The sequence below is a fragment of the Carlito syrichta genome, unplaced genomic scaffold (genome assembly GCF_000164805.1).
Source record: "Carlito syrichta isolate Samal-C Ts95f unplaced genomic scaffold, Tarsius_syrichta-2.0.1 Scaffold312007, whole genome shotgun sequence".
Taxonomy (NCBI): Eukaryota; Metazoa; Chordata; class Mammalia; order Primates; family Tarsiidae; genus Carlito; species Carlito syrichta.
In genome coordinates, this window is record NW_007256103.1 from 315701 (window position 1) to 336624 (window position 20924).

Here is a 20924-nt window from a genome sequence, read left to right on the forward strand (position 1 = left end):
AGGTCTCGCTGCCCAGGCGGGTCTCGAACCCATGGGCTCAGGTAATCCACTCACCTTAGCCTCCCAAAGGTGCGGGATTACAGGCTGAGCCACCGAGCCTGGTGGCAAAACTAACTTATAATGTTAGAAGTCAGGATAGTGGTTACCAGAAAGCGGGGACAGGTAGCTAATACCTAGAAGGCACAAGGAGGGGTGCCACCGAGGAACTGACAACAGTTTATTACAAACGTGAATTTAATTTGGTATCACTCATCAAGCCGTATCTTTATGACTTATGCCATTTTCAGAATGTATGCTAACTTCAATTACAAAGTTTAGTTAAAAAATGTAGAGGGAGAGAGATAGACTTAAGAAACTTATCTTAATTCATAAGTTATAGGGTTTGGACCTTGTTTGGAAACTAACTTTAAAAGTACGTTTTCAAACATTTAGGGAAAAACAGAGTATTTTTGGACTGGACATTAAATTTGCACTTTGTATTAAAAAAATTCAATGCACAGTATGTGCGCAGCCCTTCTACTTAAGGAAGACAAAAAGCATGATACCACCACTACACATTTATTTCAAATAATAAATTAAACTTACACAATAAACTCAGACTCAGAGCCATTTTATAAGTGAGAAAACCTGAGGCGTGCAGACGACTATCAGCCAGCATTACTGAGCACCTACTAGGCAGCATATGAAGCAATTTGGCTCAAAGCCCCTGTACTTTCCTCTAGGTCATGTAATATGCCTACTACAGTACAGCTTCGGAACCAATGCAGCTGCGTTTCTAAGGGAAAATGGCCTTGATGCCATATGGTTAGAGGAAACTTGGTAACCTCAGGACAGTATTTTCTTCTTCCATCTTGTTCTCCACAAAAATGGTATTGAGGGACGTAACAGGGAAATTTTAGTACTAAGCTAAACTGAGGACAATCTAATATTTAAAGACTTTGAATGGAGTCTTTCAGTAAAACTTCGGCATCAATATTATAAACCTCAAGTAAAACTAGAACTGCAGTATGGTTTACATAGAATACAAACATACACAGAATAAAAACCACAGTGAGTTGCATTTGGTAGGAATTGGGATGGGAAGGTGCTATTTTAATATTTCCCTGTTCTGACACAGGAATGGAAAATAGCTCTCCTCCTTCTGTGGTAGGACAGGGTTTCTTAGACGATCTCACAACTTCATGAAGAGAAAAAGGGAACAAGTTCCTTCAATGTACCAGATAACATGCTGGCTGCTTCATAAATATAATCTCATTCAATCCTCACAAAGCCTTATGAGCTAGGCAGCATTCTCTCCAGTTTCAATGGGAAAGAGACTTAGCTTGGAATAACGTTCCCAAGGTCACTAGTGGGCCGCAGAAGGTAGGTGGCACAGACCTGGGACCTTTCTATAAGGATGCTCTCTAAGACCCTGGATTGCTTCCAAGCATGGCACAGGGATGTCAGCAGTGACAATGCTTCTACCCTGCTCAGCACCTCTCTGGTAAAAGAAGCTACACTTGCCCACCCAGAAACAGAATTACGCTTCTTTGTTTCCCAAATGATGAGAGGCCAACAGTCTTTTCTTTTCTTTTCGGTTACACAATGAAGAAGAGATGAGGATACAAGCTGGGCCATTTTAGAAAGCTACTATTGACTGGCTGTTTATTATGTGCTAGTACCTTATATGGTATTTCATTTAATCCCCACAACCCTAACTATTCTCATTTTATAAATGACAAAACCAAACACAGAGAGGTGAGACAGTCTGCCCAAGGTCACAAATCCTATAGGTGACAGAGCTCAGATTCAATCCCAGGACTATCGGCCCTCAGAGCCAGGGCTACATGAAGCTGTACTGCCCAGACCACACAGATGGGGTCAGAGAAGGACTGGAATGGCAACATAAAAAAGCAAAGGCCTGAGAAAGGAATAGGTATCAGCACTGCAGAAAATTTACTATATAACAGGCACATTAAAATACATGATAAACCTTTTGTGCCCTTGTGCAGAGGCTAGAAGTTGTTTCTTACAAGGCATTCTTGCTCTGTGAGAAATTTATCACTGCTGACTGTGAGCATGTTTTTTAACAAAAACGTAGGGGAAATCAGAAAGGCACAGGGTATGAACTCTGAGAAAACAAGCCCAGACTCTGACCATAAGTGCACCAGGCACCAAAGCTGAATGAAGCAAATATGAAATAACCAGAAAAATGACTATACCCTTAGATTAAAATCAAACATAAAGAAGCCTGCACTTACTAGCTCAGCTTAAGGCAAACAGTATATGACAATGAAAAGAAAGTCCTACAAACATTCTGGAGTAGAAAGAACATGTTAATCCATAATGCTCTGCAGACTGTGAAACCCATGAAGACAAAGGAGAACGTGTATTTAAAGAAAGTTAAAAGGAAAGTCACAAGATTAGAAAATAAGACTTATGAGAAAAAAATGTAGTAAATACATGGAGGGAGACATGACAGCATTTTTTCTAAGACATTAACACACCAAACTCAGTGACAAAATGGAGTGTGAATAATTTGGAAAATAACAACTGAAGGTTCAGATGTTACATTAAGTGGATTCTCACAGGATGCCGCCTAGGACAACTGCAACCAATCTTAAGAGTTTGCAAATATCTTAAGAACAAAAGAAAACATCCCTAAGACACCAGAAGCTAACAAAATAAATCTTTAAACTGTAAGACTAATGTACTCAAGTAGATAGGAAATCTCCTATGGAACCAGAATCAATCAGTAACCTCTTTCATAAACTTATCATATACTATATATTTGAGAGTTTACCTGTTTACTGTTTATCTACCAGCTCCATGACAACAAAGATTATGCCTTTTTTTTTGTTATGAATATAGTCCAAGAACCTAGCACAGCTCCTGGAATATAGTATTTGCTCAATAAATACTTTTCAGTGAATGAACAATCTAATTCTAGATCCAGAGAATGTAACTTTTTCTTGCCCAGATCACATGAATTTGGCATAGTATGTCATTATATTTAAGAATAAAGATATCCACAATATAAAGGCAACGGTTTTTCTCATATCAGGTACACTAGTGCACCCTGTCTCCATCATATTCTCCTAAACATTTCCCAGGGTAAATCACAAATGGATACATGGTCAACCCTACCTATTATTCCTTATTTAGTAATTTATGGCACTTAGTTGATGTTAGTAATGACCTTCATTATGCTCTGAGGAAAACATTCTAGTTTTGAAAATCTTTGAAATAAAAATAGAATACTGAGGCAAAGCCAAACACCACCTACAGACTTTGAGGCAAAGCCAAACACCACCTATAAGACTTTTAGCAAACAGATGCGTAGTCTGAAGAGTGATTATATATAAGTGTGATGGTAGCAAATTAAGAACACATTAGATATTTAAAATCATACATATGACAGCACCACACTACAGGATCAAATGATGACCTTTTATGGAATATTCTGTTAGGATTTTATTTAGATTACTAGAAGAACTTGCCCATACTCACTTCTGTCAAGGGTGTTAAAAGAGTTCATGCCCATGGCTTAGCACTATCAGCCATAGTGACTGGCTCTGTAAAAATGCAGGAATCTGATGTTCCATCATGCTTGCAAATAAAACAACTGCTCTCTGACAGTTGGGACAAACTCTTTGCAAAATATCTGTACCTTTACATAAACAACAGTTTATTTTCAAGATGCAAAGTTTATTTAAGAAACAATGATATAGCTGGGCTCGGTGGCTCAGCCTGTAATCCTGCACCTTTGGGAGGCTGAGTTGAGTGGATTGCCTGAGCCCACGGGTTCGAGACCCACCTGGGCAGTGAGACCTCCTCTCTACAATAAATCAAAAAATCAGCCGGGCGTGGTAGCACATGCCTGCAATTCCGGCTACTTGGAAGGCTGAGGCGGAAAGATCACTGAAGCCCAGCAGGTGGAGGCTGCGGTGGCTGGGAGTGGCCACTGCACTCCGGTCTGGGCGACAGAGTGAGACTCCAACTCAAAAAAAAAAAAAAAAGAAACAATGATTTATGTTTATCAGCTCATCTTAATTGACTGACCTATATTTTCTGAAAATACATTGTTTGAATTTGCTTTTGTTAAAAACCAAGTAACATAATTAGATTAAGTCACCTTATTCTACACATAACAGTCGGGCTCCGTGGCTCAGCCTGTAATCCTGCGCCTTTGGGAGGCCGAGGTGAGTGGATTGCCTGAGCCTGCGGGTTCGAGACACACCTGGGCAACTTGGCGAGACCTCATCTCTACAATAAATCAAAAATTAGCTGGATGTGGTAGTGCGCGCCTGTAGTTCCAGCTACTCGGAAGGCTGAGGCGGAAGGATTGCCGGAGCCCAGCAGGTGAGGCTGTGGTGACCGGTAGCGGCCACTGCACTCCAGTCTGGGTGACAGAGTGAGACTCCAACTCAAAAAAAAAAAGAGAGCTTAATTTTCACAAATGGTATCTTTCATAAGAAATTTGATTACCTTTAAGTTTTAAAGTTTTTGCTGAAATACTGTGTACTTAAAATACCAACTTACTGAAATGTACTCTAAAGCACTGAAAATTGCCAGAAGAATTTATACCCAAATGAAATAAAAACATAAAACTGACAGATACAGACATCTTCCTATACTTCAGTAGACAAAATGTCTACTGTCCTCAAATTCAGGCTTAAAGTTCACACTCCTTAACAAGGCAAACAAGACTTATATAACCAGTGAGTTTCTCAGTTCCTAATCTGTGTTTCTAGTGTTATAAATTTTTAATTATTTTCATTTAATTTCTTTACTATAAAATATTTTAATATAAGCATTAAAATTCTAGGATCATAACACTTACCTGTATGGCTTATCAGAGTTATGGATTCGTCTGTGGTTTCTGACACCAACATATGTTGTACTTGTATAATCACACACATCACATCTATATTGTTTCTGGACTGAAGACTTACTCCCTAGACAAGGTATTTCAGAGTTTTAGTAGCATGCTTTGATAAGATTCAAATGACAGTATTTATATTCCATTGTTAATAAATATTTATACTACACAGTAGTATTAACATTTTAATCAAAGGTTTCTCACTGTTTAAATTTAACAAGTTTGAAGTGGTTTTACAGATTCTCCTGCATCTAGACTATCAGCAGACATAAACTAAACATCATCTGACCTATAAACATAGATAAGTTGGGTTGGTTTCTGCACAACCTTAGATAATATTCTAAATTATAATGAACTTGCTTCCTGCTGGCTGTGTAGTAGCTAAATTAACTAGCGATCCACTGTTGATTTGTAACAACAAATAGATGTTACTCTAATCAATACTACATATATTGTCTTAAAGAAATAATGATTGGCCAACAAGCTGTAATTTAATACTATAACCTAATATTAAAAAGTATGGCTACGAAGCATATATAACAAACTCAATATAAACAGCCTGAGGCTTTTTCACCCAGTGGGTTTTCCGTGTTTACTACAAAATGTCAGCTATCAGTGCAACACAGAAGAAAAAGCAACTGCAAATTATTAAGTGTTCTGCCATGTAGTATAATTCTATCTAAGTTAGAAGGACAAAGGTCATAATTAACATGAATATGAAATGAGAACATGGATCTAATGGAAATAAGGCATGCCACTAAACTCACTCTGCAACAACAGAGCTGAGTAGTTCAAGTTGGGTAAGCTTGTGACAATATAAGGTAAATAACCTGATCATATGAACCTGTTTCCTGAAGATATTCAAAGCTTTATTTACTCTTCTGTCAGCATAAAGTCCACAGGCTATTCATACCCAGATTGCTTTATATTCAGAAACAAAGCAAGCAAGAATAAGGCAGAGCAGGAAGAACTGTGTGTTGCTTGGCAGAAAGCAAGCTTAGGTAGAACACTTGCACATACTGCATAAAAGTCAAATCAGTGATACAAAAGAAAACCCACACTGAAAATTTCAAAAAAAGAAAATCCTTAGGTTAAACTTAAGCTTTCTAAAACTGAAATTTTCTTTTGCTAATAACCACTGCCAGGCAGAACAAAATTTCCTAATTTCCTGTTATAAATCTATAACATTACTATACACACTAATCATAATTATAATCTAAGTATTGCTCTTAATTGGTAGGTTAAAAACTTGGACTTGATTATTAATGGCACTCTTCCAAATACGTTTTTAAAAAAACCCTAAAAAAATGGAGTGTGAAATACTGGATAATGGTTTTGTGTGAGAAATATTACAGATCAATGACAACTAATAAAACTGACAGATGGAAAAACTTAATATAGCACAGAATGAGAGCCTGTGCTACTTCAAGCAACTGTTTCCAATGGAAAGAATATTGGATTTAAAGTTCAAAAACTTGGGCTCAGTCCTTGCTCTGCCACTCACTACCCATACGATCATGGGTAAATTATTTTACTTCTTGAGGTCTCAGCTTTCTCATCCACAAATTGGAATACTGGAACCTCACAGCATAGTTTAGTAAGTCCAGAATTTTTCTTTCACCAAAGTCTGTACATTACCTGCATGTCTGGGCAGTCTCTGCCATGTCACTAAGCTGCAGATTCCCTGATGACAAGGACCTGCCTATTTTGTTAATACTGAATAAATCCCCAGGCTTGGCAAATAATAGGTCTCCAATAAAAAAAATTTTTAACTAGATTTCATGAAGAAACACTATATGAAAGTGTTCTGCCCTAACGTGTGGACCTGTAATGTTTGCTGACACACCCATCAGCCCAGTTCTGTCTTCTTCACTGAGCTGGGTGCCTCAAGGGCAGTCACGCCTTTCATGGTGCTCCCAACACCTAGCACAGGCTCTAGCTCAAGACAGGCCTGCACAGCCTTTGGATGAACAGAAGTCTGAAGGACAATCACACTGAACCTCTGAGCTGAAATGGACCTTAAAGTGTTCGTGCTGTAACAGGCAGAGACTGGGGACCAGAGGCCCACATCTCCTTTCCTATTTAGGTTAAACAAGTTTTAACACAATATGAATTACTATGACCGTCTTTGTGTTTTTTGTCTTGACAACCAGATTCCACAATATCTAATACTGAATTAATAAAGTACCCATCCGGTGTTAAGTATGCAGGAATACATCAGCTATCTGAATTGTTATAGACTAGGATTAAAAAAAAAAAAAAAAAAAAAAAAGCAAATGGAGTCAACTGAGGGAAAACAGGAGTGGCGAGCAATTTAAAATCCATACACTTAACCCTAAGAAAAATCAGGTATGATCCACAAAGAAAGATGTTGCAAAATAAAACACTGGAAAGATACTAATACTGTAAAGTTTGAAATGGTCATTTTAATTCTGAGTTGATATTTAATTAAAATTGTGAGTTTTAATCTGTAATCTTATTTGGATAGTTTAAAATTTTTGCTTTTAAGACAGTGATAGAGAAGACATATTCCAACACTGGTATTAACTGCAGGTGGTGCTACTGAGTAGTACTTACTTTATTCCTTCATTAGGGATTTATGGTTCAATCATATCAAATGTTTTAATGTCTCCTTTAAAGGGGATATGGAAACATAATGAATTAAAATAAAAGGAGGCATTTAAGTCTATTTTGTAAAAAGGAAACAAAACTGTTTTAGCTCAGACATCTATCGCAGAAACAGATGCTATGTCATAAACTCCTTTTGTTTTGGATAGTTTCACAGGGACGACATCTGTTTGACAAGAGAATTTTGGTGCTACAGTGGTGTCAAAATCAGTTCTTTCAGAAACATTCTAGAATCAGTTATGCTTTCTGGGGTATAATTTAATGAAACATTATGGTAAAACATTTCACTCCACAGTCGTTTCTAACTTTAATTCTTAGCAAATCTAAAAAGGAAAGTCACCCCAATATGTTTTATTTCCCATAAACATTATGTACCACACTTGAGACATTTAAAGTATATCAATTCAAGTGAGCCGAAGCAAGGAAGCACAGCTTAGGACACTTTATCTCCAATTCTCCGGATGTGGCATCCGCCTTTCCATGGAGCTCTAATTAAATCTTTTGATTCTAATATTCCTATTACCAGAAACTCAGCCGACTAGTACCTAACTAGTACATAAAAAGATCTTGTGCATGTGTGTGTGTGTTTTTTTTAAATAATGCAGATGAAATCTGGCAGTCATACTTGGATAAGAGTAAGATCACAGCAGGAAGCCTCAGTTAAGGTTTGAGGTGGGGGCCCACCATCTGCAAAGGCTCTATTCTCAGTAGGTCAATGGGTACCGGGAGGGAGACAAGGTTTCCTTTTTGTGCTGCAGCTTCTCTAGCTTGCTGGTATTTCGCCTTCTAAGGGTTCACGCTATAAGGTTCTATGCTGTAGTTTAGCTCTTATAGGATAGCATAAATTTCAACTGTAACATCTACCTACACAGTTGAAGCTTAGTCCTTATTAATTTAGTACTTCTTATCTAGGATCTAGTAATAACTTCATTTAGGTCTCATTTAGAAATAACTTCACTTAGGCATTTCCTCAGAAACAGAGATAAGATTAACTCACATCCATAGCATAAAAATAGAGAATATATGCTTTGGTCCTGAAAATAACCCACAACTAAGGGCATCTTTACTTCATATGCTAGTCATTGCAGCCTGTAGAAAAAATACATAAATACCTTCCTGAACATATTTTCCATCAGTTGTATCACTGGAAATTCTTGGCTCACTGGAAGTTGCTACTGACAAGGTATCTGGAAGACTGTGCTGCTCTCTCTCATGATTCCTCAGTTGACTCTAAAAAATGGAGAGAAATTAGTATGTAATTTTCAATATATATGTGTCCAATTATTAGGAGACTGCAGAAGGGGTTAATTGTGCTCCTGGCCTAGTAACTAGAACACATTACCAATATCTAAAAATCAAATCCACTAAAATATTATTTAATACATTTGACAATTTGTAGAAAAAAATACACTACGTAAATCATAATGTCATCAAAAGACAGTTCTTTTCTTATACTCTAAAAAGGAGTTACTGCTATTTTAGGAAGTATTTATTCACGATATGTCCAACTTACTGAATCACTGGCAGGCCCAGAGGAGGAAAGAGCAGTGTTCAGAATAACACAACCTTCACAAAAATAAGTCCCATTAGTAATTGCCGGACTCCTAATTTTTGCCTTTAAATCTCAACAAAATGGCTAAGAGACCTAATTGGAAGTGCTCCTCCAAGGAGTTCCTCCTCAAGAACACGACAGCAAAAGAAACTCCTGGAAACTTTTGGAACTTGCCTTTGCAGCCTATGTGAATGGGCTACTTGGTATTTCATGAAGGTAATCCAAACAGCAAATCTCAGACTCAAAGGCTTTGTTTTCTTCCACACCTGAATGACTTACCACTAGCTAGACCCCACCTTGGTAATCTGAGTCTACATCCCAGCTAGCCCTTTAGAATACATTTTAAAAACATTTTCAGAGAGTCATCTGGTCCACTGAAGAAGAAAGCTCTAAATCAATCATTTGATGGATCTCAGTTTCCTTTATAAAATAGCATTTCATATTGGCAATTTGTTTTAAGGTCAGCACATAAGATGCAAACCAGCCAAAATAATCCTTCAAAGTCCCTTAAAGCGCCCATAAAACACAGCACACATGAGGCCAGGCACAATGGCTCATACCTGTAATCCCAGCACTTTGGGAGACTAAGGCAGAAAGATTATTTACGCCCAGGAGTTTGAGACCAGCCTAGGCAACATAACAAGACCTTGTCTCTACAAAAAAACCAAATTAGGCTGGGTGTGGTGGCTCACATCTACAATCCTAGCACTTTGGGAAACCGAGGAGAGAGGACTGTCTGAGTCCACAGGTTCAAGACCAGCCTGGGTAAATTGGTGAGACCTTATATCTACAGTAAATAAAAAAAATTGGCTGGGCACGGTGGCGCGTGCCTCTAGTTCCAGCTACTTGTAAGGCTAAGGCGGAAGGATCACTTGAGCCCAGTAGGTCAAGGCTGCGGTGACTGGGAGCAAGCCACTGCACTCCAGCCTGGGTGACAGAGTGAGTCTCCAACTCAAAAGAAAAAAACCAAATTAGCCCGATGTGGTGGTATGCACCTTAGTTCCCATCCACTCAGGAGACTGATGCAGAAGGATCACCTGAGCCCAGGAGGTTGGGGCTGTGATGAGCCATAATCTGTGCCACTGCACTCCAACCTGGGTGAGAGACCCAACTCAAAAAACAAACAAAACATAGTACACGTGGCTCTATTTCCACTGTACTGCCTTTCAATAAGTCCAGTATAGATCATTTTTCTTCTGCAGTGATACATATCATTTAGTTGTTTAGAAGCTGGACTTGCAATTTGGGACTATGTAAGATGAAAACACCTACTTTTTGTCTTGATGATGTATGGTTAAATTTGTGTAGGTCAAACGTGTGTATCAATCCACTGTACATTCCTCGGAATTTGCTTACAACTGAAAAATCATCACTTTAAAAACCATGTATAGCCAGGCTCAGTGGCTCAGCCTGTAATCCCTTGCCTTGGGAGACTGAGGTGAATGGACTGCCTGAGCCCGTGGGTTCGAGACCCACCTGGGCAACTTGGTGAGACCTCATCTCTACAATAAATCAAAATGAGCCATGTATGGTAGCGCGTGCCTGTAGTTCCAGCTACTCGGAAGGCTGAGGCGGAAGGACTGCTGGAACCCAGCAGGTTGAGGATGCGGTGGCCGGGAGCGGCCACTGCACTCCAGTCTGGGCGAAAGACTCAAACAAAACAAAACAAAACCAAAAAAAAAAACAAACAAAAAAAAACCTACGTATGTGTTAAAATACAGAGGCTGTTAAGGAGGCAGCAGGTAGGGGAAAGAATTCTGCAGCATTCTGAAGGCCTAGATTTCAGCCCCAACTTTAATACGAATTAGTGGGGATTCCCCTGGGCAAATGAGGTTTTCTGGAACTCAGTTTCCTTATCTGTAAACTGAAGTGGTTGGACTGGGTCAACAAAGTTCCCTCCTCATCCTAAAACACTAAGGTCCTCTGAAAGACGTCCTGAGCCAATGCTTACCTTATAATGAAAAGATCCTTCACACTGCTTGCACTGGTATATTCTTGTTTTACAGTGGTTTATCATGTGGCTCTCCAAATCTTTGCTGTTGTCAGCTATGTGCTCACAGATAGGGCACTGATAAGGCTGTCTCTGTCGATGAACTCGCAAGTGCTGCTTGATATAGCCCTTGTTACCACTGGTGTAGTGACACAAGCGGCAACGGTAGGGTCGCTCAGCATTAGGAATGTATTCTACTACATTGTTTCCCGACAAACTGGTATCACTGTTGGGTTGGCACTGGGCATTGTCCTGCAACTCTTTCAAAATGTCATCATCTGAAGCATTTTGATCTGTCCTTTCTCTCAATTTTTCGATGACAGTGAGTAAGGACATGCTGATGCCTGTCTTAACTTGCCCATCTGACAATTCCTGTCGACCCTCTGGGAGTGCTACCAAAGTAGAGTTGCTTTGGTTAAAACTAGTTAATCCATCTGAAGAGTTTTTAAGTGGCGACATAATTTTTGAATAAGCTGCCAACGTACTATCTACTTGCCTTTGTCCAGTATCTGGATCTAAAAGGTTTATGTCTCCATAGTGCCCAAGGTTGGCTCTTGTCAGCTCTGCAGCTCTTATAGGCATTGTGACAAGGGCTTCTGCAGCTAATGAGTGTAGTCTAAGAGACTCAGAATTTGTCCTTCTTCGGCCTGGTGGGGCATTCTCATCAGTAGCCAGGCCTTTACTTATTAACTCATCTTTCTTCTCTGGATTGCTCCAGCCTATGATCAACCCTCCAATATCAACAGTACATTTATCAGTATGATAAACATCATTCGTTCCTTCACACTCAATCTGGGCTTCTAGTGGGCTTAGGTTTTTCCCTTCTTCAATTTCAGCATTCATAAGGAAATGTTTCTGTGAAAGAGTTTCTTCAGCACCTGGCAATCGTTCCACTATCACATTAACATGACCTTTTTTGTTTGGGCTACTGCTAATGATTTTTTGTGCTGATGAAAGTAGACTATCAGCAATGAGATTTTCTTCCATATCAGAAATCACTTCTAGCATTTCTTCCTCATTAGGGTCAAGGGTAATTGACTGACCGAGGTGGACTTCTCTTTCTGCATTCTGCTCTAAAGTCGGTGAAGATGATAACTGATCTGAGCTGCAAATCTGCACTTGTACTGATGGCCCATTGTGGATACTTAGTTCACTATCTCCAATAGCAATGACTACTGCATCAACCCCACCAGGGGTAGCAGGTACTGAAGAATCTAGTAAGCCTAGGGGCTCATTCTCATTTTCAAAGATTGGATAGGAGCAGTCAACCTCCCCAGCATGTTTCCAAGCATGTGTTTTCAACATTCTCTGTTGGCCACAAGTGTAACTACAAAACAAGCATCGATACATGCCATATTGTTCATACGCATACCATTTCCTCCTACCCATTTCTGCTGTTGGTGCAGTTTGCACAGTATGAGTTTGTGGACTGTCCACATTTACTGGGATGTCAGGAATGGTTTCATTCTTTCTTTCTGTGGGTCTCTGACACAAGGAATCGGAGGGGCTTATGCACTGTTGGGCTTTGGATTGGTTGTGATTGTTGGCATCATTTTCGTGGTCATTTACTACATGAGCTTCAAGTTCCTCTTGGCTTTTAGACGTAATATGGCACTCTGAGCACATTAATATCACTTCATTCTGCTGACCATGCTGCTTAATATGATCTTTTAACACAGAAAAAGATGATGACAGAAACTTACAAAGGCTACACTGATAAGACATAGCCTTCCCATCATTCTGGGTAAGAGAGTCAGGGGTAATTTGTGACATCTCAGCCCTCCTAATATCAGCAGCAGGTGACTGGGTTACTTTAGCTGGAACTTCACAAAGTTCTTGAGTTTCAAGGGAGCGTGTTGCAGCACTTGAACGTGAGCGCTTTTTCCCAATTAAAAGACATTTTTGTGACTTTTCATGTTCTACTATCTTGCTTAATTTCTGGATAACATGGATTAATGGATCTGCTTTAGCCTTTCTTTGTTCATCAATTTCCAGTGAAGAACTGATGATACTCTCAGCAGTCAATGTAGCTTCCTGTTCCCCAATGTCTGGCACCAACATGGCAACACTGCTACTTTCTTCCATATCTAAAAAAGATAATGTATAACAGAAAAAAAAAATCAGGTTACAGCATAATTACAGGCATGCAATTCAGGAATTATACATCAATTTTAGTGTCTAAATCAATCTAAGTATTTTCTAAGCTGGGAGTTCCATATTAATGTGTCTGGCTATTCCCAATATGGACTTAAATTGTTCAGAATTTCTCTCTGGAATGCGCTCTCCTACCTAGACTGACAATGGAGATCTTTATGTCCTTCATTTATATCTCTAGAAATGACTTTACTCATCTCTATCTTCATTTTTCTTCACTTTCTTTGCCTACAACATCCAGCTGGAGCCAACCAGTGCTCCCTTTCTTTTGCACAATGCCAATGAAAAAAAAGACTCCTATTCCTTGATTAAAGAAACATAGCCATTCTCAAGGTATTTGGAACCACTTCTCAGGTTACAGAGAAACATCATTTTGTAGAGCCAATGATTGACACAATTCTTGAGAAACTATTTCTTGCACCAAACAGAACTGTAGTTTTATTACTAAAATCACAAATGCTTTTTTCTCCACAAATCTTTGAAAATGTAAACTACTCATATAACCCGTGTAAAGAGCATAGTGCATTTTGAGAAGTACTAGGCAATGATCCAGTTCCTACTTTTACTTCCCTTGATTTATCTTCCTGAAGATAAACCACAAACTATGCTGTGGTTTTTTCTAGAGGTCATATTAGTGGTCAACTATTACTCATGCTCAAATATATATATGTATTTTTTCCCCTGAAAGGGCTATCGGAGAAGAAAAAAGTTGTGTTTCAGTTACATATATGAACAGAGCCCTTAGAAGGGGTTATTTGTTGATTCTAATAATGCATTGTGGCTAAGAAAGTCACTAAACATAAAATACTCATAAATCTTTCCGTTTAAATCTTGAATACTCTTTATATTTCCTGGCAGTACTTTCATTTCAAACATTTCCTTTGGCTTAAAGTGAGATTAATTTGTTGACTTGGATCACATTTTTAAGTTTAGGCTTTTTTCCAGCAACAAGTTTTGTTTTTCCACATTTTAGGTGCATTCTGGAATCTTACTCACAACATTCAATAAATGCCAGCAAAATTCTTAGTAGCACTAGCTATAGACCAAAGACCATACTATTCTTAAACTTGAGTCACAGGCTCTGAATTCTTATTTTAGGTGGCAAATCATGGCCGCTCTTCCCCACATGAGAAGAATCAAGACACAAGGGACTTTTGGCCCCTACCAGGGTTATACCCAAAGTGTCTTGCCAAATCCTCCACCCCCTAGTTTTCGGACCAGCTTCAGTGCCAGGCTGCCAGCTGCTCTGGGCAGCAGCTATGGCTCTTCCTTTCTTATTTTCCACTCCTTCTGACCACACAGCAGCGTTTCAGATCCTGGTCCATATCAGGCAAAAATGCAAACACTTTACTCTTGGTGTCTTTAGTATTACTCCTTCCCTCCTCCTTAATACTCTGCCCTGGGGATCAGCTTTTATTCCCCTGGCCAATGACTCCTTCTAAATGCCCTCAAGGCAGGAAATGCATTCATATCCATGACAAAGACAGCTCATCCCAGCTCCAAAGGCCAGCAGGTCCCTCGGTCACTCTCTCCCCTAAATAACCTCTCCAGAGACTTGCTCTGCTTCATCTTTCTCAGGTACAAAGAACAAAAGTCTTCTTAGCTCTCTATATTGCACCTCAATTGGTCACTAAAGAGAAGACCAATGGGGGAACAATTCCTTTCTTCAGAAGAACCTTTCTGTGACTTCCTGAGTCACTTTACTGCCTTAGAATTCCACATTTTTAGGCCAGGGAGGGTTTTGGCTCTTCAGGTGGAGACTGACTTATTTCCCTTTAGGGTGATTAACTCAAGGTTTTATTTCTTTCAGTTTACTGTTAAATGTACATGGGTTAAATCATAAGTTTAATAATAGAAATCCCGAACATTCAATTTTCTGGATAAGACATGGCTCTCTTCTGTAGATCTAAGGTCTCTTTTCCACGAAATGTAACATTTATGTAGGCTGACTTATAATCTGAAGGTTAACAAGTGAATGTTTGTTCAACAGACATTGCACACCCACAGGGTTACAAAGGTGATTCATGTTATCTCTCTTCTACTTAATGATATAATAGGAGTGACACAGAGCAGTGCAAATTGCTCCCTGTGGATATTTCAGTGTGTACCTTAAAAAGAAAGTGAAATGAAAAGGAGAAAGAGGAGTTCATCTTATCTCCAGAAAAAGACTAATACAAAAGAATCTGACAAAACATTCAGATTTTTAAAGTTGTGTCTGCTCAGGCATTAAGAGCTAATGGAAATTTGCAGCAGATGCTCCAATTTTCCCTGAACATTTATATAAGTATCTCGTTTTAGAGACTGCATACATTTGGGGATAAGTACAGTAATGGCAGCTATAAAACAGATATGACAACATAAAATACATCAAGAAACACCTGAAAACCAGTTTAGGTCCACATGCAAAATTAACGCACAAGTTAAACCTCATAAAAACAAGTCTCTGCTAAAAAAAAAAAAAAGGTTAGATAAACAGCTCATTTATATTGCGTATAAAATATACACAAAGGGGAAGTTACCTTAAGACCAACTCTTCAAATTTTCACACAAATTTTACTTAGATCACTAATACAGATATAGACAGATATAGTTGATAGATAAATGGGCTTGCATGTCAAGTGAAATTTGAATAAAAAGAAAATAAGGAGTACAAATACAATCTCAGTGGCTCAATAATGATTACAACATGGATTATCATAGTCTGCATACCATCCTTGGCCTCTAAGAGATCAATTTAAACACAACTTTTAAAAATTACCATGGCGGTAGTATGGGGTTGGAGCAGGGTGGAAATAAAGTAAGAACGACAAATTCTGTAACTAAGTGGAATGGAGTTCATTATACATTCTTTCTACTTATGTCTAAAATTTTTCGTAATAAAAAGATACCAAAAAAGGGTTATGTGCAAGACACAAAGCAAAATATCAGAAAGAATGGAAAAAATTACTTATAGTACTCATAGTTTAAAACAAAGCTGAGTCAATCTGACAAACGTATTAAGAAGTTAAAAAGAATTAACAGCTTTTAAACAATGCAATAGTACACAAAGTAAAATAGAAGGCAACAGTCAATGACTAAATCCTAAAAGAGAGTGAAGAGCTTCTCCGGGCTAGAAAGGTACATAAAGCTTCTTGAAGAGGTAAGAGGTACACTGGATCCCAAAGGACGGGCAGTGTGGCAGACATCAGGTATTTGTCTTCCAAGCTCACTGTATTCCCCTCTCTCTTCTGCTCAGGAAAGAATACATCATTAGGCTCCCCTGCCCTCTGGTTTCTGGCTAAGGTCAGCCAATGAAGAGTTATGACAGATCAGACTGCGGAAACAGAGTGAGATCAGAATATCTGTCCTGAATCACTACCATTGTCCTGGTTCACTATCTCTAAGTCACCTTGGACTGGCTGTGTTCCTCAACAGAAGGCCATTTCTCTCCAAGTAGGTTGCTCCATGAGACTCTTCTTATAATTCTGATACCACTCCCTTCTCCTGATGCTGCTAACTCCAGATAACTGCATTATCCCTGTGGTTCACCTATGTAAGTCCAGCACCTTTATTATTAGTATCTTTGCAAATATACCTCGTTGAATGATCCTAATTTGAATATGCCGTTTGCGTCCCTGGAATACTGTTGATACAAGTTTACACAGAATAATACTGATAAGATAAGTTGTAACATTACTGTAGTTTTAGAAGTGAGAATAAGTATGCTACCTAGAGGTTAGTGAAAAAACCAGTGTAGCTGAATATGAAAGTTCAGTAGGAGAAGAGAAGACTAGAGGGATTAGTAAAACGGACTTCTTGTTTAGAATCTTTAGACATTAGAGCAAACACATTAAATTGTTATAAATAATAAGTAAATAAACAAAAGTTGTATCCCAAATCAGAAAATTCCCATAACCTTTTCCACCAAGTCTCTCAAACCTTTACTCAACAACAGTATTCCAAAGGTAAAGCTTATAATGAATCTTTCCCTAGAAAAGTTAAGAGCCAAATTATTTCAGTTGTCTTTATTTCCTTATAATTTGCTATTTGGTTTATTTGTGTATCTAATTCTTTCCTTTTAGTTATAGCACTATGGTTATCATAAGTAAAATCAAATCGAACAATTCATCTGGGGCTTGGAGAAAAGGCTGTAACTCTGTGTATATATGAAGACAGTACATAAAAGACATAAAAGAATTTCAGAATATGAATTTGCTCTTTTCCAACTAGAAAAAAAGAATTGTGGGATTGAAGTAACAGTCAATTAATTTCCCAGTCTTTCAGATTACAATTTGAAAGTACAAAACACTTATTTTGCTCTAGCCAAAAGAAGGCGGGGAACATAAATTAATAGGTACCTCCCCTAAAGTACCTTCCATAAGCTGTGTGACCTTAGGCAAGTCACTGTCTCTGTGGGTTTTAGATTCCAGATGTAAATCAAGAGGATGAAGCTTGGATGAACTTTCAGGTCCCTGAGTTACAAACTGTCTACAAAAAGTTACCAGGAAACTGCTTATACATTATGTATAGACTGACCTCTCTAATGGAGGCTATCATTTATTTGACTTAAAATCCTTAGCTCAATGTAATTATTAATTACCACTAAGAAAAAAACAGCATAAATATCACAAGTATATGAATTTCATAGTCTACAATTTCTTGGCTGGCACCTAGCCTGAGAGAATATTCTAATTTGGCAGCTACAATTAAGACATAAGGTCTAACTAACATTAACCAATGTTCAGATTTACTATCATTTATTGAGCACCTATAATGTGCCAAGCACAGTGCTGGAGACTACAAAAACGACTGAGGAAATCCTTGCCCTTGAGGTGCAAGTCCAGGGAGTAATGTTTATGCAGATTTAGTGTAGTACTCAAATTTTGTGTATTACACAAAATTCCTCATAGTGCGGGCTTCTTTTTTTTTTTTGCAGATGAGGGACCTAAGGCTCACAGATGCAAACAGTACCTGATTTAAGAACTGGGATTCAGACCTATCTGATTCTAAAACCCTGCTTTCTCTAATATACCAATTTTCCATTTAATTCTAAATGAGAACAAAAATGTATAAATTGTCAATATTGAAAAGAATAACAGCCCCTTATACCCAGGCTGTATTGAATATGTTAGTGAATCTGATCCTCTTAACTCTTTGGGACAGGCTAGGTGAATATTACACAATTTGATAAATAAGGACACACTTGGTGCAGTTTAAGTGACTTACCCAAGGTTACATGGCTGTTAAGTGGCAGAGCCAGTGTCTTTCAAATCAATTCCTGAAATTAATACAGTCCCTTGGATCAATCTTCAAAATCCTGCTGTGGCCAAGAATGAAAGTATATAGTATCAAACATTTCTCTTTCTTGGTGAAACAAAGTAATGATTTTTTTGGCAGTGAAAAATTTCTCAATATTCCACATCAAAAGAAATTCAGAGGGATGTTCATGCCACCCGATTACATGATGCAAGTTGAAATAATTTTTCTAACAAGTAGATTAGAAGATTTTGCAGAAGTTAGAAGGAAAAAAGCTCTGGAAACGTCTCACAATAATTGTATATTCTGTGTCTTACCTCAGAATTTATGTAATTGACTCAAACACGTTGGTTTTACTGACATCACTTTTTAATGAGTATGGAACAATAAACTGCAAATTGCTGCTACTATACTCCAAACCAAAAATACAATCTAATGAGTGATTCTGCAAATTTTACAAACACAGTGGGCCAAACAGCAGCATAAAAAGATACGACCCAGTGGTGTGACCTATTTTATCTTCTAATGCAGTTTCCTACCCTGGCCCTACATTTCTTTGCTGCCTTTCCTTTCTCATGTTACCTAAAATAAATCTAAAAGATCAAAGAATGCTTATTATAATGTTTCACCTAGAACGCAACTACCTATCGATTATGGTCAAGTAAAATAGTTCACTGGCAGGGCCAGAAAGCACATATTTAGACCTCTGAAGTTAATTTTCAGTGAGTTAGTGAGGTAAAGGAATGAAAGGCCAGGCTTTCTTTTAACCAATAACGCAACACAAACACGGAGTCCGGGCGGAGTACTGGAGAAAGTGCAACTCCAGGAAGTGATAAATCCAGTAAACTGCCTGAGGAGAGCGACACAGACTGATAGCAAATTACAGCCTACTGCAGAAACTAAAACAGACCGCCTTCGGGTTGGGAGAGTGGCCTCCAACAAATCACTCCGGATGCCCCCAGGTCTCAAGAGGTGGGAGCTTTTCCCAAGGGTCTCCCTGATCCCTGGAGAAATCATGACATCGACGATAACCGTAGTAAGTGCAGAAGACCAGGCAGGACTGCTTTTTCTATTCTAGCTTTTTCTACTCCACGCAGTGGCTACAGGGCTGGGGCAGGGACTCAGAAAAGTAATCAAGAAATGCTGCGAGCACACCGTCGTTAGCTCCATCCCGACTGGTCTAAGCGATCTCACAGCCGAAGGAGGGAAGGAAGCAACGCCTCGGGCGGGCCTGCGGGCGGACCAGGCTGATGACAGTCCGAGGGGAGAGGCAGGTTCCCCCCCACCCCCAGCGGCAGGGCAAGCTCAGGCTCTCCGCAGGCCTCGCTGTGGGCTGTACAGCAGACAGAACCGCGACACGGAACTTGGGGCGTGTGGCGAGCACCGTCAGGTGTCGGCCGGCTGAGGAGGGAGCGGGCGCCGGCAGAGGCCTGAGGGGAGGAGGCACATGGCCGGCGGCGGCGCTAACAGCGGGCGAAGGGGCGGTCCCGGGGCGCGGTACCTGCGGTCGGGCGGCGGCTGCTGCTTCCGCGAGCCTCCTTGGGCCGGCCGGGACCCGGCCGTGCCCTCGCCCTCGTGCTCGCCCACCTCTCTCCCGGCTCGTTCCCCTCTTTGCCCCCGCTTTCCCCCTCCTCATCCGCAGCTCCAAAATGGCGGCGCTGGCAGCAGATCACGTGAGCCGCGGGTAGGTCAGGTGACCCGAATGGCGGGCACGGGGGCGGGGCGGGGCTCAGGCCCCGCCCTCGGGCATCCCGGGCCAGCAGGACGGGGCGGGCGCGAAGCTTCCTGGCGGACTCGTGCGACCCTGGGCTGGTTGTCCCGCGCTCACAGCCCCCGCGTCCCCTGTCAGCGGTCGTCCAGGTCTAGAAGTCGCTGTGTCTTCGCTCTGGCGTTTTCTCACGTCGCCTGCATCTGCCGTGGGCCAGCTTTGTCACCCCACGCACGCCACGAGTGACTGTCAACAGTGGACGTTGACTTTTTTCAGCCTGACGTTTCTGAATTTGTGTCGCTTCTTTTGGTTGGGGTGTTGGCCGAAATTTACAGGTCCTAACTGGGCTCACGGCTTTTCTTTAGTTGTGCCTCTCGAGGGGCAGAGTTGGCCTGGGAAATCTATTTGCTTGAGAGAGTGGGGGTTTTCAGGGGTTGCAGGGTCGGACTTGGTAGCTTGACCTGGGAACACGACCTCAGTCCTCTGAGGGCGCAACGGTGTTTGTCATTTGGATCTGTTTTCTGAAATACCCACCGAGGTGTAAGCCCTACTTTGGTTCACCTGCGAACATAGTGAAATACAGAGTTGAAGGATTCCAGCCACCTTCACCAAGAATACAGTATTGCTTTGCTGTCTTAGGAATACCCAGTGCGGTGCCTGGGTCTGGACTCAGCAGGTGCGTCGTGGACAGGAGGAAGGGAGTAAAACTGAAGATTCTGGTCATAGTGACAGACTGGATTTGTTTCGTGAGATACCTCTTTCAGACTTCCAGATATATTTACAGGCCTTTACAGCA

At 40.1% G+C, this 20924-nt stretch overlaps 1 protein-coding gene across 2 annotated transcripts in view; it reads right to left on the bottom strand.

Annotated features, from left to right (window-relative positions):
- ZNF507 (zinc finger protein 507) overlaps positions 1-20105 on the bottom strand; it is a 36197-nt gene extending 16092 nt beyond the window's left edge. The window contains exons 1-5 of one of the 2 annotated variants that reach the window (XM_008069416.2): positions 19922-20095; positions 18391-18484; positions 10993-13118; positions 8602-8719; positions 4823-4937 (exon numbers count right to left, since the gene is read on the bottom strand). In XM_008069416.2, the coding sequence (XP_008067607.1) occupies positions 4823-4937; positions 8602-8719; positions 10993-13116 (2357 nt within the window). In that variant the 5' untranslated portion in view covers positions 13117-13118; positions 18391-18484; positions 19922-20095. Of the gene's footprint in view, positions 1-4822; positions 4938-8601; positions 8720-10992; positions 13119-18390; positions 18485-19921 lie in introns of both variants that reach the window. The other variant, XM_008069417.2, reaches the window with a different exon arrangement.
- Between the last annotated feature and the right edge of the window lie 819 nt (positions 20106-20924).